Source organism: Taudactylus pleione, unplaced genomic scaffold (genome assembly GCF_031769625.1).
Source record: "Taudactylus pleione unplaced genomic scaffold, aTauple2 ptg000442l, whole genome shotgun sequence".
Classification (NCBI taxonomy): domain Eukaryota; kingdom Metazoa; phylum Chordata; class Amphibia; order Anura; family Myobatrachidae; genus Taudactylus; species Taudactylus pleione.
The window spans coordinates 2,690,598-2,715,109 of NW_028284844.1; the positions used below are offsets into that span (position 1 = coordinate 2,690,598).

Below are 24,512 nucleotides of genomic sequence, written 5' to 3' on the forward strand. Positions count from 1 at the left end.
GAGCACAGGTGACTTAAATAGTACCTCAATTATTTTGATTCAACTATCTGTGCTCAAGCATGGATATCACTAAAACCAGGACTGTTAGTGTGGCCTTGAGGACCGAGGTTGGGAAACGCTGCAGCAGACAGACACAAAGATGAAGCAAGTTACTGAAAGTGGCATGAGAAACTGTTAATAATGAGGGTGTACCGACCATTATATTTGTCTGTAGGTCGAAATGCAACATCTCCACTACACTACAATGAATAACGGGCAGCTTTCTGAGCATGGAATATATAATCACCTCTAACAGTCTTCTGTGTTTCAAATATTTGTTTAGCAAATGTGCAATAATTCCCTATAATATGACCTTAGGGGATGTGCAGTAACACATGACTGATGAGTGGCAGCTGTTTGGGAGCAGCGCTGTCACTCTCAGACCTGTTCTCCCTCACCCAGAGCCGGAATGCAGGCGTGCCAAGTCTGACATCTCTGCTTCCACACAGCTCCAGGACGTACTGCACAGGCCCCTGTAATGTATGTACGACCACCCAGGGTACATCGCTCCTTCCCTCCGTGTAATATTTCTCTTCCTGTGAACTTTTATCCTTTTATCACTTTGACAGGAGGAGTATAATACTGTGCAGAGAATGGAATTCCAGATTATTACAAAATACCTCAACTCCCACAGAGTGAGGCCGTGGTGGGATAGTCTGCGCTGGCGGAACTGTGGCACAGGCTGCCATACAGGCCCATCGGGACATCATACTGCTTCCAACTCAATATCCGCTGCACGAATGGACTGTGATATTCACACTGCAGCTTACAGTCCGCGGGCCTAATTCAGCAGCGATCGCAACCGCGATTACGCACGCAATCGGCTGATTGTTGCGTTCTGTGATCGCAGTGACTATGCAGACCCATCGCAGGAAGTACCTGACAGGATTGACAGGAAGTACCTTTGGGGGGTGGTGACGAGGGGGGTGTGGTTGGCGAAACGTAGGCGTGCCAGTGCGTTTCAACGCAGTTGCAGGGGCGTGCATAAATTAGCCACTGCGATGCCATGCGTGAGGTTAGCAATTCCCGAGTACGGTCAGAGCTTGTGCAAGTGTGTGTGAGGCTGCGATGTTATTCGATGTTACCGATGGTTTTGCAGTCTTGCTAAGTTTGCGTAAGATAAGGTGGGTGTCCTTATGTTAGGCTGCGATGGCATTGTGAGCACAGACATATCTTCGCAGCGAGACTGCGTGCGTAATGTCTATTGCGATCTGTACTGAATCCGGCCCTGTGTCCTGAGATCTTTATCATTGCTGCAAAAACAAGAACCCGCTCAGTTACCTGGCACAGGAATCTTGCTGGAGATAACGGTGGTATGCCCGGTATGTGTAAGCTGGCAGAATGGCACAAGCTGAGAGTCTTCAGTAGTTACAGCCAAACTAAACGACACTTGGAGTTTCCAAAAAAAAGTCCTGTTCTTTCCAACAAGCTCCTACGTTGTGACATGTATTTTATTTCTATGTTCTCTTTATTTTATTGGGGCTGCACATAAAGAATTCAGTGCTTGTATGATCTGATGCTGATACTGGGTCTGATTCAGAGCCGGACGCTATTTGCGCTCGCTCGTTCAGAAAAAGGGGTGGCTATTTAAATTAACCGTTCGCTCTTTGCGGTCTGTTGCCGCCTCTATGTCTGAACGAGCGAACAAAACTTGCGGTCGTTATTTTGAAAAATACGCCCCCTGGCCGCTTGCACCATACGTCATGTCCGCTATTTATTAGATTAATCGAGTACATCAACCAGCGTATGAACTGCTCGCTATTCTTGTGGTTGGTTTTTCCTACTGCTATCTTGCGAGCAGTTCTGACTATAAATCAACCAAGTGACGTGGTCAATGACGCTGCTGTATTAATTATGCACACCCTTAAAATGCCCGTTTTGTCCGTTTGGCACGCCTGCGTTCGGATCTCCACTCCCCGTTTTCAAGCACCTTCCCCTGTTACCACCCACATACGCCTCATTCTGTCACTCAAAATAGCAGGCATTCGCTATTTAGCGAGCACACGATTTTCGGCCGCACTGACTGGTTCGCGCATGTGTATTACAATCCGTACGCATGCGCAGATGTGCGAACATCGCTCGGAACGAACGAGCGGCCGCTTACGAGCGGCTCTGAATGAAGCCCACTGTTTTTATTGAGCTGTTGACTAAATAGTTTTTGTAAACTGCATTGTCGATATGACCATTAGCCCATAGATAACGCATGTCTGTACTGGGACAGGTGTTTTGGAGCGCAGCTGATTTAAGAGACTACCCAAAAAAATATTTCTATAAAAGGTTTCATTCATAGGACTGATCTTAGTATAGAGCTGATTATCCTAAAGAAAATTATAATTTTTGCACTTTAAGCTCCTGTACATTGGGCCTGAATCAGAATTGTACGCTAATGCTGCCTCCGTCTACGCAGATGCTATATACGAGAATATACAAATGTCGCACACGCCGGGAGATATAGTGAGCCGCCCACTTGCAAAGCCCAGCAGCAGCGTACGGAGACGGAGCTTCGTCGCAGATCTTTCAGTTATCGCAGACCTGGGTGAGCCTATGATCCCGGAGAATGGCCGCGGGAACCGAGACGCTGGAGCCATATTTCTTGCGTACGGGATCGCAGGCGGAGGGTGTAAATCTCCCGCGAAACGGTCACGAAACGCCTGGGTTCTTTGCCGTCACTACTACCAGTTACCTCCTCCAAAGTGTCAGTCACACTGCGAGTAAAAGGTCGCTGCGTACGACTACGGTAATATACCTCGGTGCATGTGCGGTTTACTGATGATCTCTCAAATCAATAAACATCGCCATTGCGTACAAGCCTGAATCAGGCCCAATGCCTGTCTGAGATAGAGATAGAGATATATAGCATACGAGTATATCCCTATCTATAAACACACACACAATACAAGCTACAATAGGCAGCACAGACGGTGTAATGGTGAGCATTAATGCCTCACAGCACTGAGGGCATGGGTTCATTTCCCACTATGCCCCTAACTGTGTGGAGTTTGTATATTCTCCCTGTGCTTGCCTGGGTTTCCTCCGATTGCCTCCCACACTCCAAAAATATACTGGTAGGTTAATTGGCTCCTAACAAAAATGAACCCTAGTGTGTATGTGTGTGTACATGTGATAGGGAATATAGGCCCTCATTCAGAGCCACTCGCTAGCGGCAGTACGCTCGTTCCGAGCGATGTTCGCACATCTGCACATGCGTACGGATCGTTATACGCATGCGCGAACCAGTCAGTGCGGCCGAAATTCATGTGCTCGCAATATAGCGAATGCCTGCTATTTTGAGTGACAGAATGAGGCGTATGTGGGTGGTAACAGGGGAAGGTGCTTGAAAATGGGGAGTGGAGATCCCAACGCAGGCGTGCTTAAAGGTCAAAACGGGCGTTTTATGGGTGTGCATAATTAATACAGCAGCGTCATTGACCACGTCACTGGGTTATTTTATAGCCAGAACTGCTCGCAAGATTGTGGTAGCAAAAACCAACTACAAGAATAGCGAGCAGTTCATACGCTGGTCGATGTACTCGATTAATCTAATAAATAGCGGACATGACGTATGGTGCGAGCGGCCAGGGGGCGTTTTTAACAAATAAACGAGCGTATGTTTTGCTCGCTCGTTCAGACTTAGAGGTGTGAACAGACTGCAATTTGCGAACGGATCATTTGAATAGCCACCCCTTGTTTTTGAACGAACGACCGCAAATAGCGAACGGCTCTGAATCAGGCCCATAGAGTGTAAGCTCCACTGCGGCAGGGACTGATGTGAATGGCCAAATATTCTCTGTAAAGCGCTGCGGAATATGCGTGCGCTATATAAATAACTAGTAATAAATAAATCATATAAGGGTACCGGAATGACTAGGTAATCCCCTACAGCAGAACATGTCCTTTGAAAACTGATAAAACATTGCTTAATATTCAGAGGCCCATTTGCTGTTTGGCAGATAAGTATTTACACAAGACACTACATACAGACATAGGATGCTCTTACCCAACTTCACCTGAATATTATTATAAAACACTATACAGGCACAGAACAATACATGACCTGACCACTATATGATTACTATTATTATCTTTTATGTATAAGGTTTATGTACAAGAGGATAAAATTGACAACAAGAAACAGAAGTAAAGACAGTATATACATTCACATAGATACATAGGCCCGTATACAATTGCTGGCCAGACCTTTCACCTACATTGCGTGTATTTGGAGAAAACATTTTTCGTGCCAGCGGCCGCTTATCCCCGTATTAAATTCCAAAGGACGCAAAAATGCGTCCCGGCAAAACGAAAACAGGCGAAAAGTGCTGTCAGATTTGGGGTATTCAGCCTGACACCCCCTAAAAGATGCGCTGACATGGGGGATCACTATGGATACCCCCGATTAGCCCTGCTGAAGGTATTTGTTGTGCTTAAATGCGCTCAATAGCGGCTATTTAGCGTCTTTGCACAAGTGGTGAAGAATAGCATTTAGCAGGTTTTTTTTGCAAAAATAAGTAGTCCTAGCAAAGTTGGGGTACATGAAAATGGGTGCAAGCATGGTTAAAAATCGCTCAAGTGAGGTTTTTAAAAAACGCACAGTCAGCAAACACCTGCAATCAAAAAAACACCTGGGTCCTACCTGGGGGACCCCCTGGAGTCTATTTCGCTAGTTTTTAAGTTTGTGGCCCAACTTTTAACTTTTTCGCCCCCCAAAATGAAAGTACTTTTTTGGGCTGATCTGAAGGTTATTTTAAACTTTTTTTGACGCTGTTTACCTATGGGAGACTGTCCCAAGGCTGCAGGGGTGTTTCTGCAACTTTGCACCCCAAACCCCCAATTCTGCACTTTTTTCAGCCTTCTTTCAGAGGCGAATCTTTTCCACTGCAGACTTTTCGCACCGGCAAAAAGTCTTTGGAATTGAATACGTGGATAAGTTCTCGCCTAGCGAAATGACGTCATTGGCGGAAACTTTTCGGCTTATCGCGGCTAATTGAATACGGCCCTTTGTGTGCAATTAGCATAACTATGTACAGAAGACAAAGGGGAGAGGGCCCTGCTCATATAAGCTTACAATCTATAGGGGATATGAGTGGACACAATGGGGAGAAGGGGGCAGAGGTAGTAGAATTAAGGTGGAGGGGTGGTAAGCTACAACGAAAAAATAAAACCTTTAAGTGCACGTGTGAGGGCAGGGAGGCTGGATGCAGGGTGTGAGGGCTGGGAGGCTGGATGCAGGGTGTGAGGGCTGGATGCAGGGTGTGAGAGCAGGGAGGCTGGATGCAGGGTGTGAGGGCTGGATGTAGGGTGTGAGAGCAGGGAGGCTGGATGCAGGGTGTGAGGGCTGGATGCAGGGTGTGAGAGCAGGGAGGCTGGATGCAGGGTGTGAGGGCTGGGAGGCTGGAGATGTAGGGAGGAGCGGTGAGGCGAGAGAGGGGAGTTTGAATTTAATTGTGAGTGGTGCAGGGAGTGACTGAAAAACTTAAATTCTATTACACTCTATACAGACATAAGCCCTGATTCAGAGCTGAACGCTCTGACCAGAGCGCTCGCTCTGAATCAGGACCCTCCTCCATGAAAATGGAGCGGCCTCCCGTCTGCTCGCATAGTTGTGGGTGACCACCCACAGCATATGCGAGCGGCCAAAAAGATGGTCGCGATGGTCTTGACCATCACGACCATCGGACTTGCGACGGAGTCCCTGCGGTAGGGTCTCCCTGCCACAAGCCCTGGAGTGATTTTGGCTCTATCAGAGGGGCCGGCTTCAGACGGTAGGCGTTCCCATGGGAACGCCTCCATCTGGCAGGCACGCCCCCGGCACGCCCACCAAAGGGGGCATGCTGTCAATCAACATCGACAGCACGCCCCCTTTGGTGGGAGACCCGGAGCAATGGAAAGCCCGTCGCTCCCCGGGTCTCGCGTATGCGCACGACGGAGCTCCCTCCGTCGTGCGCATGCGCAGTGGGGAACATCAACCCGCTTGCGAGCGTACTGCCGCTCGCGAGCGGGTCTGAATGACCCCCATAGGACACTACACCCCCAACATGACCTGACCACTGTACATGATCACAATACACATCTATTACACTGTATACAGACATAGGACACTACACCCCCAACATGACCTGACCACTGTACATGATCACAATACACATCTATTACACTGTATACAGATATAGGACAATACGGAGATGTATTAATGGCAACATTGCCGATGCGGTACATCCTCCTTGACTTCGCGTACATACCGCGGTTCATTACCGCGGTATGTACCAAGAATTTCGCAAAGGACAGCTCTCTCGATGAGAGCTGTCCTTTGCGATGCTGCCGGGCAGAGGGACTTCCGGGTTGAACACCCAGAAGTCCTTCTGCGCATGCGCAGACGGACGCGGGCTGCGAGGGCTCATGGGAGGGATCCGATCGGATCCCTCCCAGCCCCGAGCGTCGCGTAAAGAAGCCCATAGGCTTCTATTGGGTAACGCCACCTGAAGGTGGCGTTACCTAGCGACGCGAAGCTGCATTCTGCTGCTTAATACATACGGCATTTTCGGGGGTTTTACCGCATTTTTGCCGTTAATACATCTCCCCCTACACCCCCAACATGTCCTGACCCCTGTACATGACCATAATACACATCTATTACACTCTATACAGACATAGGACACTACATCCCCAACATGTCCTGACCACTGTACATGATCATAATACACTACTGCTCCCAGCATATTCTTGCTGCATGATACTTGTAAAGGACTACTGCTTTGAACAATTAACTTAGATGTAATGTTAAATTAAGTAGTATATCACTGCATAGTATCTGTAGTTGATGGTTTAGAATATATTTTTATGTTTGTGTTTTCTCAGTTCGATTCTCGGTATATAGACCCAGATGCTAGCTTAATGGTATGTGCTGTTTGTTTCTTTAAGGTAATTTATTGCTTGCAATAATAGTGGGAGTGTTTTGGGGGTAGTTAGAAATTAGTGGTTTCACATGCTAGGTCTCCTATGTAAGGTTCATTAGAAGGCTGGACTAGCCTTGGCTGGGTGCCCTATCTTTAGAAATGTCAACTTCTTTTTAAATCGATTAATTGGCGTTATATCAGCGTTAAACAGCAGTGAAACAGAAGGAAACCCAACAAACTAAAAACAAACAACAACCTCACCATTAATTGGACAAAGTGGAATGAACAATTGTGAGTTCACAGTCTCCATACTACTAGCTCCTGTGGACTACATAACCAGGACTTTCATTATTGAACTCCCTGTCTGGTGGCTGCATAAACCTGGTGCCTCCCTTGCTACTATTGCTGCTGGCTCTGTGCTTTACATATAATCCTAATGCATACTTATCTTTGTTATGTCAGTTTACCTCTATAATAATGTACTTTTACCTTAGCTCTCTTTCTAAGTCTTATATCATCTAGCTCCTACCACTATCTTATTTTACTATTTAACTTCTGCTCCCACCAAATCTCCACTTTTTTATACACAATAATAAACTTCTGCAGTACAGACTCTTTTCCCACACTGCACTATTACTTGCATTTCTGGAAATCTGCTCTCTCCTACATTCTTTCTTCATTCCTACTTTTAACTTTTTCTTCCCTTATTCACATCATCCTTACCATGACCATGTTTTCTTCAACTCCCACCTTCACTCAGTGTCTACCTAATCTTTTGTTCTGCCCCTTGCTTCCACCTTTATCCTTTCCCACTTGTCTCCTCCACTTCCTCTTCCCCTTATCTCCTCTCCTCTGTTTACCTTCCTCCCCATCTTCTCCCATTACTCCACTTTCATTCTCTTATACTCCACTGGGGTCCTACTACCTCACTGCTAATCCCTCCTCCCACCCCCCTCTCCATGTCACTTTACCCCACATCATTAATTTCCCTTCCTGCCCACCTTCTACTGGCTCCCCTTCTAGCACTGGAGTCCGCACCATCGCTACACTCTATTCAGCTCGGTCCTCCAAATTAATCTCACCCCCACGCTACAGCAACCCTGATAATCTCATTCAAATCTCTCCAACAAACTCTGTCCCTCTATCCTGTGCCCTCTGGAATGCCAGGTCAGTCTGTAATAAACTGGTCCCGACCCATGACCTTTTCATCTCCAACTCCCTGAATCTCCTAGCTATTACTGAAACCTGGATTTCACCCTCTGACACCACTTCTCCTGCAGCTCTCTCCTCTGGGGGCCTCACCTTTTCCCACACCCCACGACCTGGGGGTCGCCATGGTGGTGGTGTTGGGGTCCTTCTATCCCCTGGTTACTCATACCAACCCATTCCCTCTGAACCATCCCTCACATTCTCTTCATTTGAAGTCCATGCTATACGCCTCTTCCACCCAGTACACCTCCAAGTAGCTGTCATTTACCGTCCCCCTGGCCCTCCCTCCAAGTTCCTTGACAACTTTGTTTCCTGGCTCCCTCACTTTCTCTCCTCAGACCTTCCCTCCATTATCCTAGGTGACTTCAATATTCCAATTGATATCCCCACAGAATCCTCTGCCTCCAAACTCATCACCCTCACATCTTCACTTGGTCTCTCCCAATGGACCTCCTCACTCTCCCATGTGAGTGGCCATTTGCTTGATCTGGTCTTCACACACCGTTGTGATATTTATGACCACCTCAATTCCCCATTCCCTCTTTCTGACCATCACCTTCTCTCTTTTAACCTGTCCCTCTCTCCTTCCCCTCCTCTACCTCCAAAAGCCTCCATTACTAAGCGTAACATTGACGCTATCGACACAGGTTCCTTTTCTTCCCTGCTTGACTCACTTCTCTCCCCTATCCTCTCTCTCTCCTGTCCTGAACAAGCCACTTCCCTATACAATGCCTCCCTTACTTCTGCTCTGGACTCTGTTGCCCCAGCGATCACTATTCACACTCGCAGATCTACTCCTCAACCCTGGCATTCCAAATGCACCAGATACCTGCAAAAGTGTTCTCGAACTGCCGAGCGACAGTGGAGAAGATCACGCTCTAAGGCAGATTTTCTCCATTTCAAATTTATGCTCTCATCCTATAGTGCTGCGCTCTCCCTCTCTAAACAGTCATACTTTAAGAACCTCATCTCCTCTCAGTCCTCTAATCCCCAGCATCTCTTCACTACTTTCAACTCCCTCCTTCGCCCACCCCCTCCTCGTCTCCCCTCCTTGCTCACTGCCCTTGACTTTGCTACCTACTTTACATCTAAAATTGATTCCATACGTCAGGACATCATATCCAACCAGTCCCCCAGCTCTCCACCTCCTCCTTTCCCAAATCACCCCTCCCCATCAACTTTACCAACTCTACCATCCTTCTCTCCTGTATCTGGAGAGGAAGTCATGGCCCTCATCTGGTCCTTCCCCCTTCCACCTCCCCCCTTGATCCCATCCCCTCCCGCCTCCTCCGCTTCCTCTCTCTCTCTGCCTGCTCCCATCTTGCCCACCTCATTAACCTCTCCCTCTCATCAGGCACTGTTCCTTCTGCATTCAAACATGCCCTTGTCTCCCCCATTCTTAAAAAACCTACCCTTGATCCTAACCTTCTTTCTAACTACCGACCCATCTCTCTCCTCCCCTTTGCCTCCAAACTCCTTGAGCGGATTGTCTACAACTGCCTTACCACTTTTCTTTCCTCCTACTCCCTCCTTGACCCTTTTCAGTCTGGCTTCCATTCTCTCCACTCCACTGAAACTGCCCTCACAAAAGTCAGCAATGACCTCCTTGCTGCCAAATCCCAAGGCCACTACTCTCTTCTCATTCTCCTTGATCTCTCTGCTGCTTTTGACACTGTGGACCACCCTCTCCTGCTGAATATCCTTCACTCCCTTGGTCTACGTGAAACTGCCCTCTCCTGGCTGTCATCCTACCTCTCTTACCGATCTTTCTCAGTTTCCTCTCACGACTCCTCTTCCCCCCCACAGCCTCTTACAGTAGGTGTTCCCCAAGGTTCTGTTCTTGGTCCTCTCCTATTCTCCCTCTATACTTCCTCTCTAGGTGAACTCATCAGCTCTTTTGACCTCCATTATCATCTCTATGCTGATGATACTCAAATCTACCTTTCCTCCCCTGATCTCTCCCCCTCTCTTCTGACTCGTATCTCCAACTGTCTCTCTGCTGTCTCTTCCTGGATGTCCCAGTGATTTCTTAAACTTAATATGTCTAAGACAGAGCTGTTCATCTTCCCACCCTCCCACATCACCTCACTTCCCACTATTTCTTTATCAATTGATGGAATAACTATCTCATCTAGTCCCAAGGTGCGCTGTCTTGGAGTTATCCTGGACTCATCCCTCTCCTTCAAACCACATATCCAGAACCTTTCACAGTCCTGTCGTTTCCATCTCAAAAATATTTCTAAGATCAGACCCTATCTCACCCAGGATGCTACTAAAACCCTCATACACTCACTGGTCATCTCCAGATTGGACTATTGTAATCTCCTCCTATCTGGCCTCCCCAAATCCCATCTCTCTCCTCCAGTCTATCCTTAATGCTGCTGCACGGCTTATCTTCCTCTCCAAGCGCTCTACATCTGCCTCCCCTCTCCTACAAGCTCTCCACTGGCTCCCCTTCCCTTTTAGAACCCAATTTAAGGTTCTCCCGCTCGCTCACAAAGCCCTCACCCAATCTTCTCCCATATACATCTCTGATCTCATCTCCCTTCATGCTCCTCTCCGCCCTATTCGCTCAACTAATGCACGCCGCCTTTCATGCCAGCTGATTACTTCCTCCCACTCCCGCCTCCAAGATTTTGCCCGCACTGCTCCCCACCTCTGGAACTCTCTCCCACTCCCCATCAGACTCTCCACCTGTTTGCAATCCTTCAAACGGGCTCTCAAGACCCACTACTTCATCAAAGCCTTCCAGCTATCATTCTAACCCCTTGCTACATGCTCCTTCGTCCCCATCTGTGTCAACCCAGTTTGTCTTCCCCCACCTTTTTAGAATGTAAGCTCTCACGAGCAGGGCCATCTACCCTCTTGTGCTTCTCCTTACTATAGTGTCATTTACTTCTTACTCACCACTAGGGCACCTAACACTTGGTTGCTTATGCTCTGTTGCTTATCTGGGTGATATGGTCGCTAATGTAGCAATGTATATTATCCATGTCCTGTATTGTATTGTTCTGTAAGTCACTTGTATACAATTTGTTTTTGTACTTTGTAAGGCGCTGCGGAACACTGGTGGCGCCATATAAATGATGATAATAATAATAATAATAATAATAATACACATCTATTACACTGTATACAGACATAGGACACTACACCCCCAACATGTCCTGACCCCTGTACATGACCATAATACACATCTATTACACTGTATACAGACATAGGACACTACACCCCCAACATGACCAGACCGCTGTACATGATCATAATACACATCTATTACACTGTATACAGACATAGGTCACTACACCCCCCAACATGACCTGACCGCTGTACATGATCATAATACACATCTATTACACTGTATACAGACATAGGACACTACATCCCCATGTCCTGACCGCTGTACATGATCATAATACACATCTATTATACTGTATACAGACATAGGTCACTACATCCCCAACATGACCTGACCACTGTACATGATCATAATACACATCTATTACACTGTATACAGACATAGGACACTACATCCCCATGTCCTGACCGCTGTACATGATCATAATACACATCTATTATACTGTATACAGACATAGGTCACTACATCCCCAACATGACCTCACCACTGTACATGATCATAATACACATCTATTACACTGTATACAGACATAGGACACTACATCCCCAACATGACCTGACCGCTGTACATGATCATAATACACATCTATTACACTGTATACAGACATAGGACACTACATCCCCAACATGACCTGACCGCTGTACATGATCATAATACACATCTATTATACTGTATACAGACATAGGTCACTACATCCCCAACATGACCTGACCGCTGTACATGACCATAATACACATCTATTACACTGTATACAGACATAGGACACTACACCCCCAACATGTCCTGACCCCTGTACATGACCATAATACACATCTATTACACTGTATACAGACATAGGACACTACACCCCCAACATGACCAGACCGCTGTACATGATCATAATACACATCTATTACACTGTATACAGACATAGGTCACTACACCCCCCAACATGACCTGACCGCTGTACATGATCATAATACACATCTATTACACTGTATACAGACATAGGACACTACATCCCCATGTCCTGACCGCTGTACATGATCATAATACACATCTATTATACTGTATACAGACATAGGTCACTACATCCCCAACATGACCTGACCACTGTACATGATCATAATACACATCTATTACACTGTATACAGACATAGGACACTACATCCCCATGTCCTGACCGCTGTACATGATCATAATACACATCTATTATACTGTATACAGACATAGGTCACTACATCCCCAACATGACCTCACCACTGTACATGATCATAATACACATCTATTACACTATATACAGACATAGGACACTACATCCCCAACATGACCTGACCGCTGTACATGATCATAATACACATCTATTACACTGTATACAGACATAGGACACTACATCCCCAACATGACCTGACCGCTGTACATGATCATAATACACATCTATTATACTGTATACAGACATAGGTCACTACATCCCCAACATGACCTGACCGCTGTACATGATCATAATACACATCTATTACACTGTATACAGACATAGGTCACTACATCCCCAACATGACCTGACCGCTGTACATGATCATAATACACATCTATTACACTGTATACAGACATAGGACACTACACCCCAACATGACCTGACCGCTGTACATGATCATAATACACATCTATTACACTGTATACAGACATAGGACACTACATCCCCAACATGACCTGACCGCTGTACATGACCATAATACACATCTATTATACTGTATACAGACATAGGTCACTACATCCCCAACATGACCTCACCACTGTACATGATCATAATACACATCTATTACACTGTATACAGACATAGGACACTACATCCCCAACATGACCTGACCGCTGTACATGATCATAATACACATCTATTACACTGTATACAGACATAGGACACTACACCCCCAACATGACCTGACCACTGTACATGATCATAATACACATCTATTATACTGTATACAGACATAGGACACTACACCCCCCAACATGTCCTGACCGCTGTACATGATCATAATACACATCTATTACACTGTATACAGACATAGGACACTACACCCCCAATATGACCTGACCACTGCCGCCAGGCCATTCCAACAATCCCATTCCCGGTTAATTAGTACCCGTACCCCCTTCCTCCTGGCGTCTATGCAGAGGATGGATCATTATCACAACATGTAACTGTGGCCCAGGCTTTCCTTGGTGGGCACAGGCATCTCAGCATGTACAGTATTAACACTCCGTTGCTCGCCTCACTTGACTAATATCAGAGCTTGCGTCGTATCTGTGAGATACAATGTATCCAAGATATTATTACACATCTCTAATAATTGGTGGAAAACATCAATGCATTTTTAAGGGCATATGTTTAGAAAATGGCCTGAGCGTGCTCTAGTAGTCACAAAAAAAAATGGTTCATGTATCTCTCAGATCACACACGACTAGCGGAGTGTGGACAGGTGCCATCTCCCTGGGTTGTCCCTCAGACAAGCAGCAATGCTTGAGGCAAAGCCTGGTTGGAGACTGCGTCTCTGTACCTTTATCTCCCAACCCAGTAAAGTAAGGGCTTTCCCTAAATATAGAGAATAGGAAATCTTTTAAATGAAGGAAGAGGCTAAATTTAAACCTGGAAGATTGTTCTAAGCTGGCTCTCATGACTGATCACAGGTTATTCCGAAGAAACCTACAGAAGTCCATTTATTCAGGAGAAAGTCCATTTACTTGTTCACATCTTATACACAACTCTATAAAGCTGGCAAACATCAGTAAAGTTACAGGCAGTAGTAAAAGATCATACTACCATTTTCTTTTGAGAGGTTATTGTTAGGTGGTAATGTCATAAAAGTATAGTTAAAAAGTATTTAAAGCAGTTGATGACCCTTACCTGTAATCTGGTCTAATTAAACCTTCTATCGGATGAGGTGTTGTCATGTGTGCAAACCACTTATCATACTAACATAAAATAAAGACACTGAGACGTGGATTTGGCAGATAACTTGATGGCGATTTATTGGAGCAATAATAATTATTATTTATTTAAGGATGTATGGTGGCAAAGAAAGGACGGCCAGAAATCAGCCAGATCTGCTATGCCCACACACAAACAACAAAAGGCATAGCAGGCGTAGATCGCCCAGAGTGCATACACATAACCATGTAACTCATATCATCAACAAAAGGTAACGCTCACCCCCATCTTGACTTCCCACCCGTTTAGGTGGTGATACTGCCCCCCGTTAGGTTGGTACAGCCAACTACCAGTCAACGAAGGGAGCGCCCTTAAATCATAATTGCACCCGGACTGGCGACCTGCCGTTCTTTCCCGCCACCCAAAACCAAACCCACAACATACCAAAATTTATAGGGGAGGGAGGGTGGGGAATCTGGAACAAAGAGGCTTTGGCCCACACTTTTATCCCACTATATAATGTTCCTGTTACAAACCCGCCCCTACTTGCCATAGGCTAACTCCCACAAGTAATTTGCATACATGCCTGCCCCCATCCTAGAGGTTTAAAACACCTCTTTTCTTATGCAATCTTTCGGTTTCTCTAAACCTTCTATCGGATGAGGTGTTGTCATGTGTGCAAACCACTTATCATACTAACATAAAATAAAGACACTGAGACGTGGATTTGGCAGATAACTTGATGGCGATTTATTGGAGCAATAATAATTATTATTTATTTAAGGATGTATGGTGGCAAAGAAAGGACGGCCAGAAATCAGCCAGATCTGCTATGCCCACACACAAACAACAAAAGGCATAGCAGGCGTAGATCGCCCAGAGTGCATACACATAACCATGTAACTCATATCATCAACAAAAGGTAACGCTCACCCCCATCTTGACTTCCCACTCGTTTAGGTGGTGATACTGCCCCCCGTTAGGTTGGTACAGCCAACTACCAGTCAACGAAGGGAGCGCCCTTAAATCATAATTGCACCCGGACTGGCGACCTGCCGTTCTTTCCCGCCACAGCAAGGTTCTGCTTATAGAACCGCTGCACCGCCACCATACCAAGTACTACCCCAATAACGCCAACTCCTCAAAAAGATCCCCAATAAACAATGACCAACCCTCCTCTGTTAAATGAACTCCATCAGGTCTATACATATAACTAAATCGAAATTGAATGTTCTTATGGTAAATGAAACGGCCATAATTGGCCATCACAAATTTGGCAACTACGAAATTAAGTTTCTTCCTAGCTTCGTCATTAGCAGGAAAACTCCTAACCCCACGCCAGACCTGTCGAGGTACAATGCAAGACCAAATTAATTTACACAAGGGCCAGGCCGATAGCACCCTCGCCAAATCGTTGACAATATCAACTCGTAATTCTACAGTGGACCTCTGCCCTAAGTCGTTACCTCCTAAATAAGCCACCAAAATACGTGGCCTACCAAAAAGCCTTGCATACTCTAACAGTTTAGGACAAAAGGAATGCCATCTCATACCTCTGGAACCTATGCAACGGGCCCTAGCTGAATATTCAAAAATTGGAGCTTGATCTGAACTCAAACCTAGCAGCCCAGAAAATATATGAGTGGCCTATAACCCAAATTTCCTGCGTGTCAAAGAGCAATCCTAAAGGTGGAGGAAAGCAGTAAATAAAAAATTAGTAATTGTCATAAAACAATAAAATTTTATGGTGTATTAGTGGGATCTGATAGAACATAAGTGAGTATCTGCCAAAAAGAAAAATTTTCTATTGGTCGCCGACTTTACTATTTGAAGTGGCTGAGACAAACAGAAGACACAAAGGGGAAGAATGGGTGGGGGGGAATTGGGAAAAAACAGGTGAACTCGGCAAGAGGTAAAATAAAAACCTGCTGAGGGATGGACTATGGCCTAATTAAATGATTGAGAATAGCCGAATTGAATCCGTCAGTTCAGGTAAAAATTGTAAAATCCCTCAAGACTCCCATTGCCAGCAATGGCGAGTAGCTAATCCCGAGTAGGACGGACAGGGGTAACAGACAAGACAGGACAGTACATGAGACAAGACAAAAACCAGGCAAGCATAAAATATAAACGTAACCGGAACAGACTGTGAAATGACTTTAAAACAAAGGGCCTTCACGCCTAGGTCGAATGTAACCTTTATAACTATCCGATTTCCAACGTCCTAGGGCCTTAATTTCTGATGCCGAGAAACCCGCAGCTGCCGCCGAAGTTGCGGCTCCGATCAGAAACGAGTGTGTACCAAAATCTTGAGGCGGGAGGCCTAAAACTGATACACACCTCTTCAAAAACCAACCAAACTGGTATTTGGTAAGCGGAGTCCTGTCCATATGCATGAGTCATGAACCAGGAACATCCGGCCGCAATAACTCATACCGCATAGCTAGTGCCACGGGGCAGATCTGTTCGTACCTAGATGGACCCAACGAGATCCACCCACCCCTACCAGTCTGGTCGGTCTTTGACCGCCGAATCCTACAGAGAACAGACCTCTCACTGACCAGGATATCCGAGAGGAGCATGGCGGCATCAACCCATTTGGATGATGCCACCAGCTCCGATACCCTCAAGGTGCCGTGAAAAGCCTCTGAAAACACCACTTGAATCAGGACCGCCTCATACGCAGTAAGAGCCACTCCGAGAACCGCCCCTAATACTGCCGGAAGCAGATGAGCGTCCACAGGTCTCCTAAGGTCAGCTACTGGCCGGGAGACCCGTGCCCAACCCTTTAAAGCCTTCACAATCAGAAAACTTTTAGTAAAGTCAGGTTGGCCCTTCAATTTACAATAAAATGCAATGCCCCCCAAAGAGCGCGCAACAGAAGCCCTGGATCTGCCAGCCAAATGGAGACTCCAAATAAAAGAAAGCATCGAACGATGCTGACTCTTACCTGCCTGTTTGCTGCTACGGGAATAATCTTCCCATTCATTCCATGCCTGCCGATATGCTCGCAACGTGGAGGGGGCTAAAGACTGTTCTGCTAAGCCCTCCATGCCGGCTCGATCACCTGCCAAACATAAGAGGGGCAAAGCACAACGTCAGCACCAGGGGCCACAGATCGGGACCTAGCCCACTGGAAACGTGATAACGCATCGTCTATCTCATTCTCCACCCCAGGAACGTGTCTTGCCTTAAACATGATGTTACAGCGCAAACATGTGAGCACAGCTGCGCTAGCAAGCGCAAAACCAGCAGGGAAGCCGCATGTTGCTGATTGTATCGCATGGACCACGCCCAGGTTGTCACACCTGATAATGATGCTGCGATTGCGTAACCATTCCCCCCAGATTTCCAAGGATACCATTATGGGAAAGAGTTTGAGAAGGAGTAAGTCCTTAGTCAAACCCTTTCCCACCCATTCTTCCAGCCAACGGCCAACGCACCAGGAGCCATCAAGGTAACATCCGAACCCTGTGGTGCCTGCTGCGTCGGTGAACAGCTGCAGCTGCAAATTGTCAGCGGCTGGAGACATCCACAACCGAACGCCATTAAAATCCCGAAGAAACGAGACCCAGACAGAGAGGTCCTGCTTAATCTCTGAGGATAAACGTAGCAAATGTCTCGGTTAGTGACACCAGCCGTGGCCCTTTCCAATTTACGTGAAAAAGCTCTGCCCATTGGAATTACTTTACAGGCCCAGGAGGGATTGCGCCTGCCGCAGGGTAATTCTACTGGAAGCCGTGCATTCCGCTATGGCATTACGCAACTTGACAGGCTTATCGAGAGGAATGCGACAAGAACCCGCTGAGGTACAGATCTCGATACCCAGGAATGACAAGGGGAAGGGCCCTCCGTTTTGTCCGCAGCAACGGGAACTCCAAATGAAAAAACAGCGCTCGTAAAGAAAACAAAAGATAACTGCATCTGCCTGAACCGGAAGGGCCGACACACAGAAAGTCATCGAGATAGTGGGCTATTCCATGACTACCGCAAAAATTAAATAAATAAATTCCGCGCACCAGTGTAGGAAGGTGCTAAAATGCTCGAAAAACGCACAGGACACAGAACACCCCATAGGCAAGCATTTGTCTATGCAATATCCGTTGTCCAAGCTAAAAACCCATAAACTGGAATGACTCTGGGTGCAAAGGAAGTAGACGAAAAGCTGACTCAACATCTATCTTAGCCATCAGTGCGCCCGGACCATAACACCTAATGACATCCAAAGCATCGTCAAAAGACTGGTACACCACCGAGGAAACCTCAACTGGTATGGCAAAATTTACTGACGAGCCTGGCGGATAAGACAGATGTTGCATGAGCCTGTATTTTCCTGGAATTTTCTTGGGAACCACTCCCACCGGGGAATTCACAAGATCCCTAATGGGGGTTCTGCAAAAGGCCCTGCAATGCACCTGACGCTAACCTCGCCAGCCACTTTTTCCCTAAGAATGTGAGGCAATTCAAAGGCAGACTTCAAATTTCTAGGCGAATATGTGTCGACATCCCTGCAAATAGGTAAACGAAAACCAAAACTGAAGCCTTTTAACGAAAATTCTGCGTCCTGCAGAACCGGGTACCAACTCAACCATTTTGCTATCGCTGTGACACGGACAGGGGATGGAACTTTACTTAGCACTTGTGCCTTTTGCTGGCTGTGCAGGCTGCTGCTGGGCACCCCCCTTGAAACACTTGGCAACTGGGTGATTGCCACCACATCGCAAGCAGAGGTGACGAAAATGACATTTTCGTCCCTGCGTACAGGTGGAATTATTAAAGGCGAAGCATTTTCCCCAGACGCCTGCTGTTAGCCCTGACGAACTGAACTAGCTGCTTTGCTCGCGTTGTACCCCTCATAGGCAGGACGCGAAGGCTGCGTGACCTCCAGCAATGTATATTTGTCGAAGTAGGAGCATAGCTGAGAATGGAGCTTCCCGGTGATAGCTGCTTGGGGCAGTGATTGCAATAATAAGCTGTGCACCCTGTAGAAATTCACTGTAGCACATGTATTCTGTCTATTTTGTAAGTTAAATGCTCAGAATACAGTATATAATACAATCTCCTCTATTGACTGATAATATGATTCAAAGGAGATAAAAGCTAGATCTAAGGTGCCATACATAAATAAAGCAGTGTCAAAGCCATTACCCCTTACTGTCAGATAACGCATCACTAAAGCATTCTATTCCCCCAATGATACCTCAATGCCCAGCATAATACTGACACTGTTTGCTGCAACTGTTTTCTACCATTAAGAGGGCATAATCAGCACTTAGACCATCTATAAAATACATCATACGAATGTACTGAATGATATAATTCTGGCATATACAGGACCAGCAAACACAGTAAGCAATTATATGTAGAAGTAGAGCCATCCTGTCTGAGCTGAATCTTTTTATTTCATGTGCAGGCTCCTTTACAGATCATATGAGCAAGTTGGGGAATCTGGGAGAGGGCAGAAAAAGAAACCATGCACTGTCCTGGACATAGATGCACAGATTGGTCCCCTTATGTACTGGATGGTGTATTATCCAGTATCAATAATTGATCCAATAGGTGATCCATATCAGTGCACCCCGTACAGTGCATGTTTTCCAGATCTAGTTGGTGCACAACAATATTCATTACTGGCTTTTAACTTTTTCTACTGGCTGACACATTTAAAAGATCAACAGGGACTGTAGTGCTAGTTATTTCATTTGTGACACTGAGGGGATCCTAAAAAACATGCAACTTTAGTATTATATGCTATTTCTATTGTAGTCATCATGGTGTGGGCTGAGGGGGGGTTCAGGCAAGGCACTCATAAACCCCTCCTGCATTTGCCTATGGTGCTGGCCACTGCAGCCACAAAGATGATATTGACCAGGGGCATTAAGGACTGAAGGGAAGCACCCCTCCCCCGCACTGGCACACCTTCCACAAAGCTGCTGCAGCAGCCTGAGGGGGGATAGAACTATCAATAGGGGAACCACACCTGCAGCTCCTAATAACATGGGGGCACTGTGGAGCCAGGGACCAGGGTCTGGGGAGGCTCATTACTAGGCAGGACATAGCTACACCCACCCCCAGCAGAACAAGAAATCAGAAAAGACAGTGATTGAGGACAGAAAGGAAAAGTAAAAGCAACGATATGAAGTAAATGAAAAGAATGACTAAATACAATAAGGAAAAGGAGGAGAGAAGGAGGAGAAGCACTAAGAGAGTTTTATTAAGGAAAATGACAACTGACAAAATGCACTTCCCTGTCCTGGAGGAATCTGGAACAAAGAGGCTTTGGCCCACACTTTTATCCCACTATATAATGTTCCTGTTACAAACCCGCCCCTACTTGCCATAGGCTAACTCCCACAAGTAATTTGCATACATGCCTGCCCCCATCCTAGAGGTTTAAAACACCTCTTTTCTTATGCAATCTTTCGGTTTCTCTACTGTGAAAAGTAGCAGTGGGGCTCTTTTTGAACCTCCTGGGCTGTTTCAGACCAAAAGGTCAACCTGGGTTGTGTGTTCCGTGATCTCGACCCTGTTTGAGACCAGGGTTATTCTTGGGTCCGATCAGGCGATCGTCCGATCACTCTATCACAATTTGGAACATCTGAGTGCCCCATTATTTTGAGTTCTAACTTCCCTGTTGTCTTGAAGATATTATTAATCATAGGAAGCACCATCGCCCATGCTGAAAATGTACTTGAATATACAAAATGACTAGTTGCTGCCCCCAGCTCTGCTCATTATTTCTCCCTCATTTTCTTCCTTCTCTCTACAGAACCCCCCTCCTCGCCTGTTCTCTTCCTCTCTCTCCCACTCTTACTCAGTTTCTCTCCTCCCTCCTGTCTTTTTCTTTCTCTCCTTTCAGGCCGTCTTCTGACTTGCTGTTTTTTTCCTCCTCTTTCTATCCTGTTCTGCTGTTTCTTGCTCCTCTCTCTGTTTCAGTAACTCCTCGCAGGCCCATCTTCAGTTCTTCTAGCTGTTTCCGTGCCATCCAGACACTGGCTGTAGCGTGCGTGCGTCACTGCGTTTACCCATAAGCAGAGATTGTGTTTTTAAACTTTACAGATGGCTAGTGTCATTTTTTTATATTTGTTTATGTTGAAGTTGGGGCAGAGTTTTGGGGTGCTCAGATTGTGTTGAATGTTTTTGTTCTCCCATAAAACTTAGCGGACCTAATCTGCACCAATATGATCACATAATTTGTATCAGCACTTGATTTATTTTTATATACACATATATAAATCTAAGGATGAATAAATCTGGAACGTTGGACTGGGCATCTGTCGTGACTAGCATTTTATTTGGGTAGTGAAAGTCCCATGAGTGCCGCCTTTGCCTAATTGCTATTTGCTGTGGAGGGCACCCGGGCAGGATATTCCCTTTTCTATTTGGACGAGTGCCAGACTTTGCACACACAAAATGAATATTATATATATATATAAAAAAAAATTTTATTATTATTTATTTTTTATTTTTTTTCATCTTTACTATTGTACTTTTAGAACGTCCTCCCCTTTTCTCCTATACATCTATTTAAATACTTTGTTCACAAATGAAATTGCTACAGGTGTTTTTGTATTTAAAGAACACAAAGGATCACATTAGTTTCTTTTTCTGAGATAAGGCGGCATGTAAAACAAAAAGAAAAAAAATCTCTAGTTTTTGTTTTTTTTTCTACAATTTTAAAATATGCCAATTTAACCTCATCTTTATAGCTCTGGTGTTACATAAAATATATATTCCTAGAATATACAATATAATCTAGTGATCAGTAAGTGTAGCCCTCTACTTTTGCTGACTGCTAACGTACATATTTGCTGTCTCCTTGGAACAGGCCGGAAACTCAGCTTTGTCTATTGTTGCCGAATCCGCCCACAGTGAGATTGCAGAACTCCTACAGGCCCACACAGAGCTCCGGCCATCCTGCCCGGCCGCCGACATGGAAAGAGGAGGCTCATTGTAACAAGCATGGAGGACAAGAGACTCATTCTTCCCGGCAGTCATTCTGGTTATAGCACGGAGTGAATATCATCCATCTCTGCATTGTCTACAATAAGTATTTAAAGAATGTGTATACGTTTCTGTGCTCCTCAGATGACCGGGTTCTCAAACAATTCATATTTAGCATTCTGACGTTCATTAGGAAATCTATTTTCTCAGCGACGCTGACATGATGTTCTGCATGGACTTCTCTAGAAATGGGAGCCACAAACAGTATTAAATTAATATACAGTGTTTATAGAATTGCTCGTTCAGGAGTCTACAATGTGACAGTTCCTCCCTTGTCCTCATTCAGAAAGTGACCTTTAAAGGAAAAAAAAAATGATGTCATAGCACAGGTGTGATGTCACTACCGATGATAAATTGCAGGCTGTTCTGTCAGTATAATGGAACTATTTAACTTGTATTATATCTAAGACTGGAGCAGGAATATTAGTCATTGTGTGTATAATATTGTACGTTATACTATTTTTTTATATTCTCTCCGAAAGCACATCTAGAAGGGTGGGAAATGCTGGGGGCCGCTCTCGGCTCTGTTCCAGAGACCAATTTCCATCAGTCGTCTCTTTTCCTTTTCTCTTGGAATTTGCTCTGATATAAGTTTTCAGAGACTGATGAAAACAAAAGAAAGCACAAAGTATAAATGAGCACAATTTTCATCACTTTCCCCCATATCGCCCGATTCCTTGTGTATGACAAGGCATGGGACACTTAATACATACAGTACTTTAAACAGAGAAATATATAATTTGCCATATTTTGTTTGGATGATAAGTGCTACATCACCATAACCACGGCGTTCACCAAAACTATATTTGCTAATTCGACAATTTTTTTTTTTTTTTAATATTTTTTTTTAATTCACTGTGATTCCTCATTTTAATTAGTGCCTATGAGATAATGTATCTTGTTTTTCCCAATTGCTTCTGGTAACCGGCAACCAGCAGAGATTCTAGAGCCAGTTGCTAGGGGTCAGCGAGGATGAGAGGCAGAGGCGCTGGGATTCAGTAGGTCAGACATGAGCTAGATCATTTGTATTGGGCTACAGAAAGCATGTTTTCCAATAATGTAAGTGTTAGAAAAACAGCATATGGGTGACCGTAACAAGCACATAATACTATCCTGTGCCTGTATTTCACTCATCTATGTACTTTCTTTAAACGCCAAGGCTAATTCAGCCCCTGTAGTACAGAACTCCCCCATCCACCCCACCAGCATTGCGCTGGATCCTCTCCCTGAGGTATATATTTACTAAAAGTCGATTTTGGATGATGTCGTATTTAAAGGTCCAAATCACTAAGGCCATGATTTTTGTATATAATATATAATTTATTTTTTTTTTCAATATTTTTTTTTTTATTGTCATTCAAAGCGTTGAACATCAAAAATATAAATCGTGTTTTTTTTTTTGTTTGTTTTTTTTAAACGATGTAAAAAAAAATTTAATAAATCACCTCTAAGTAAGGCCCTGATTCAGAGCCGGACGCTCTGACCAGAGCGCTCGCTCTGAATCAGGGCCCACCTCCATTACTATGGAGCGTCCTCCTGGACGCTCGTATAGCTGTGGGTCAACACCCACAGCATATACGAGCGTGCAGGATGATGGTCGCGATGGTCTTGACCATCGCGACCATCGAAACTGTGAGCAAAAGCCTGCGGTTGAGTTTTTCAACCGCAAGGCCAGGAGTGATTTTGGCTCTATCAGAGCCAAAATCACTCCCACTGACATCACTAGTGATGTCAGTGGGGCCGGCTTCAGACGGTAGGCGTTCCCTTGGGAACGCCTCCGTCTGGCAGGCACGCCCACCAAAGGGGGCGTGCTGTCAGTCAACATCGACAGCACGCCCCCTTTGATGAGACACTCCGAGCGAAGGAAAGTACTTCGCTCGTCGGGTCTCGCGCATGCGCACGACGGAGCTCCCTCCATCGTGCGCATGCGCAGTGCGGACCATCGACCCACTTGCGAGTGGACAGCCGCTCGCGAGTGGGTCTGAATGAGGGCCTAAATGTGTTATTTAGACCCTGAGAACACAAAATCGACCAAACATCGACCCAAATCGATTTTCCGTAAATGTACCCCTGGAGCCGGCCCTGGTACCCCTAAATCACACATTTACTGTAAGATGATTTTTGACATCATTTAAATTTTTTTTTAGTAAATGTACAGTATGATTTAGACCACGAGATGTAAAATCGACCTTCAGTAAATATAACACCTTGTGTCTATGACAGGGGCAAGGGCCTCGCAAACAGGACCAGATAGAGTCTGTGATAGAAATGAACGCAGCCCTGTTCCTCTTTTTGACATGGGCAGGGGATCTGGTGGAGC

The 24,512-nt window shown here is 45.5% G+C and overlaps 1 protein-coding gene across 5 annotated transcripts in view; it reads left to right on the forward strand.

Annotated features, from left to right (window-relative positions):
• KANK4 (KN motif and ankyrin repeat domains 4) overlaps positions 1-23,866 on the forward strand; it is a 184,591-nt gene extending 160,725 nt beyond the window's left edge. For all 5 annotated transcript variants that reach the window (XM_088447864.1, XM_088447861.1, XM_088447863.1 and 2 more), the window contains one exon: positions 22,017-23,866. In XM_088447864.1, the coding sequence (XP_088303990.1) occupies positions 22,017-22,145 (129 nt within the window). In that variant the 3' untranslated portion in view covers positions 22,146-23,866. The remainder of the gene's footprint in view (positions 1-22,016) is intronic.
• Positions 23,867-24,512: the final 646 nt, after the last annotated feature.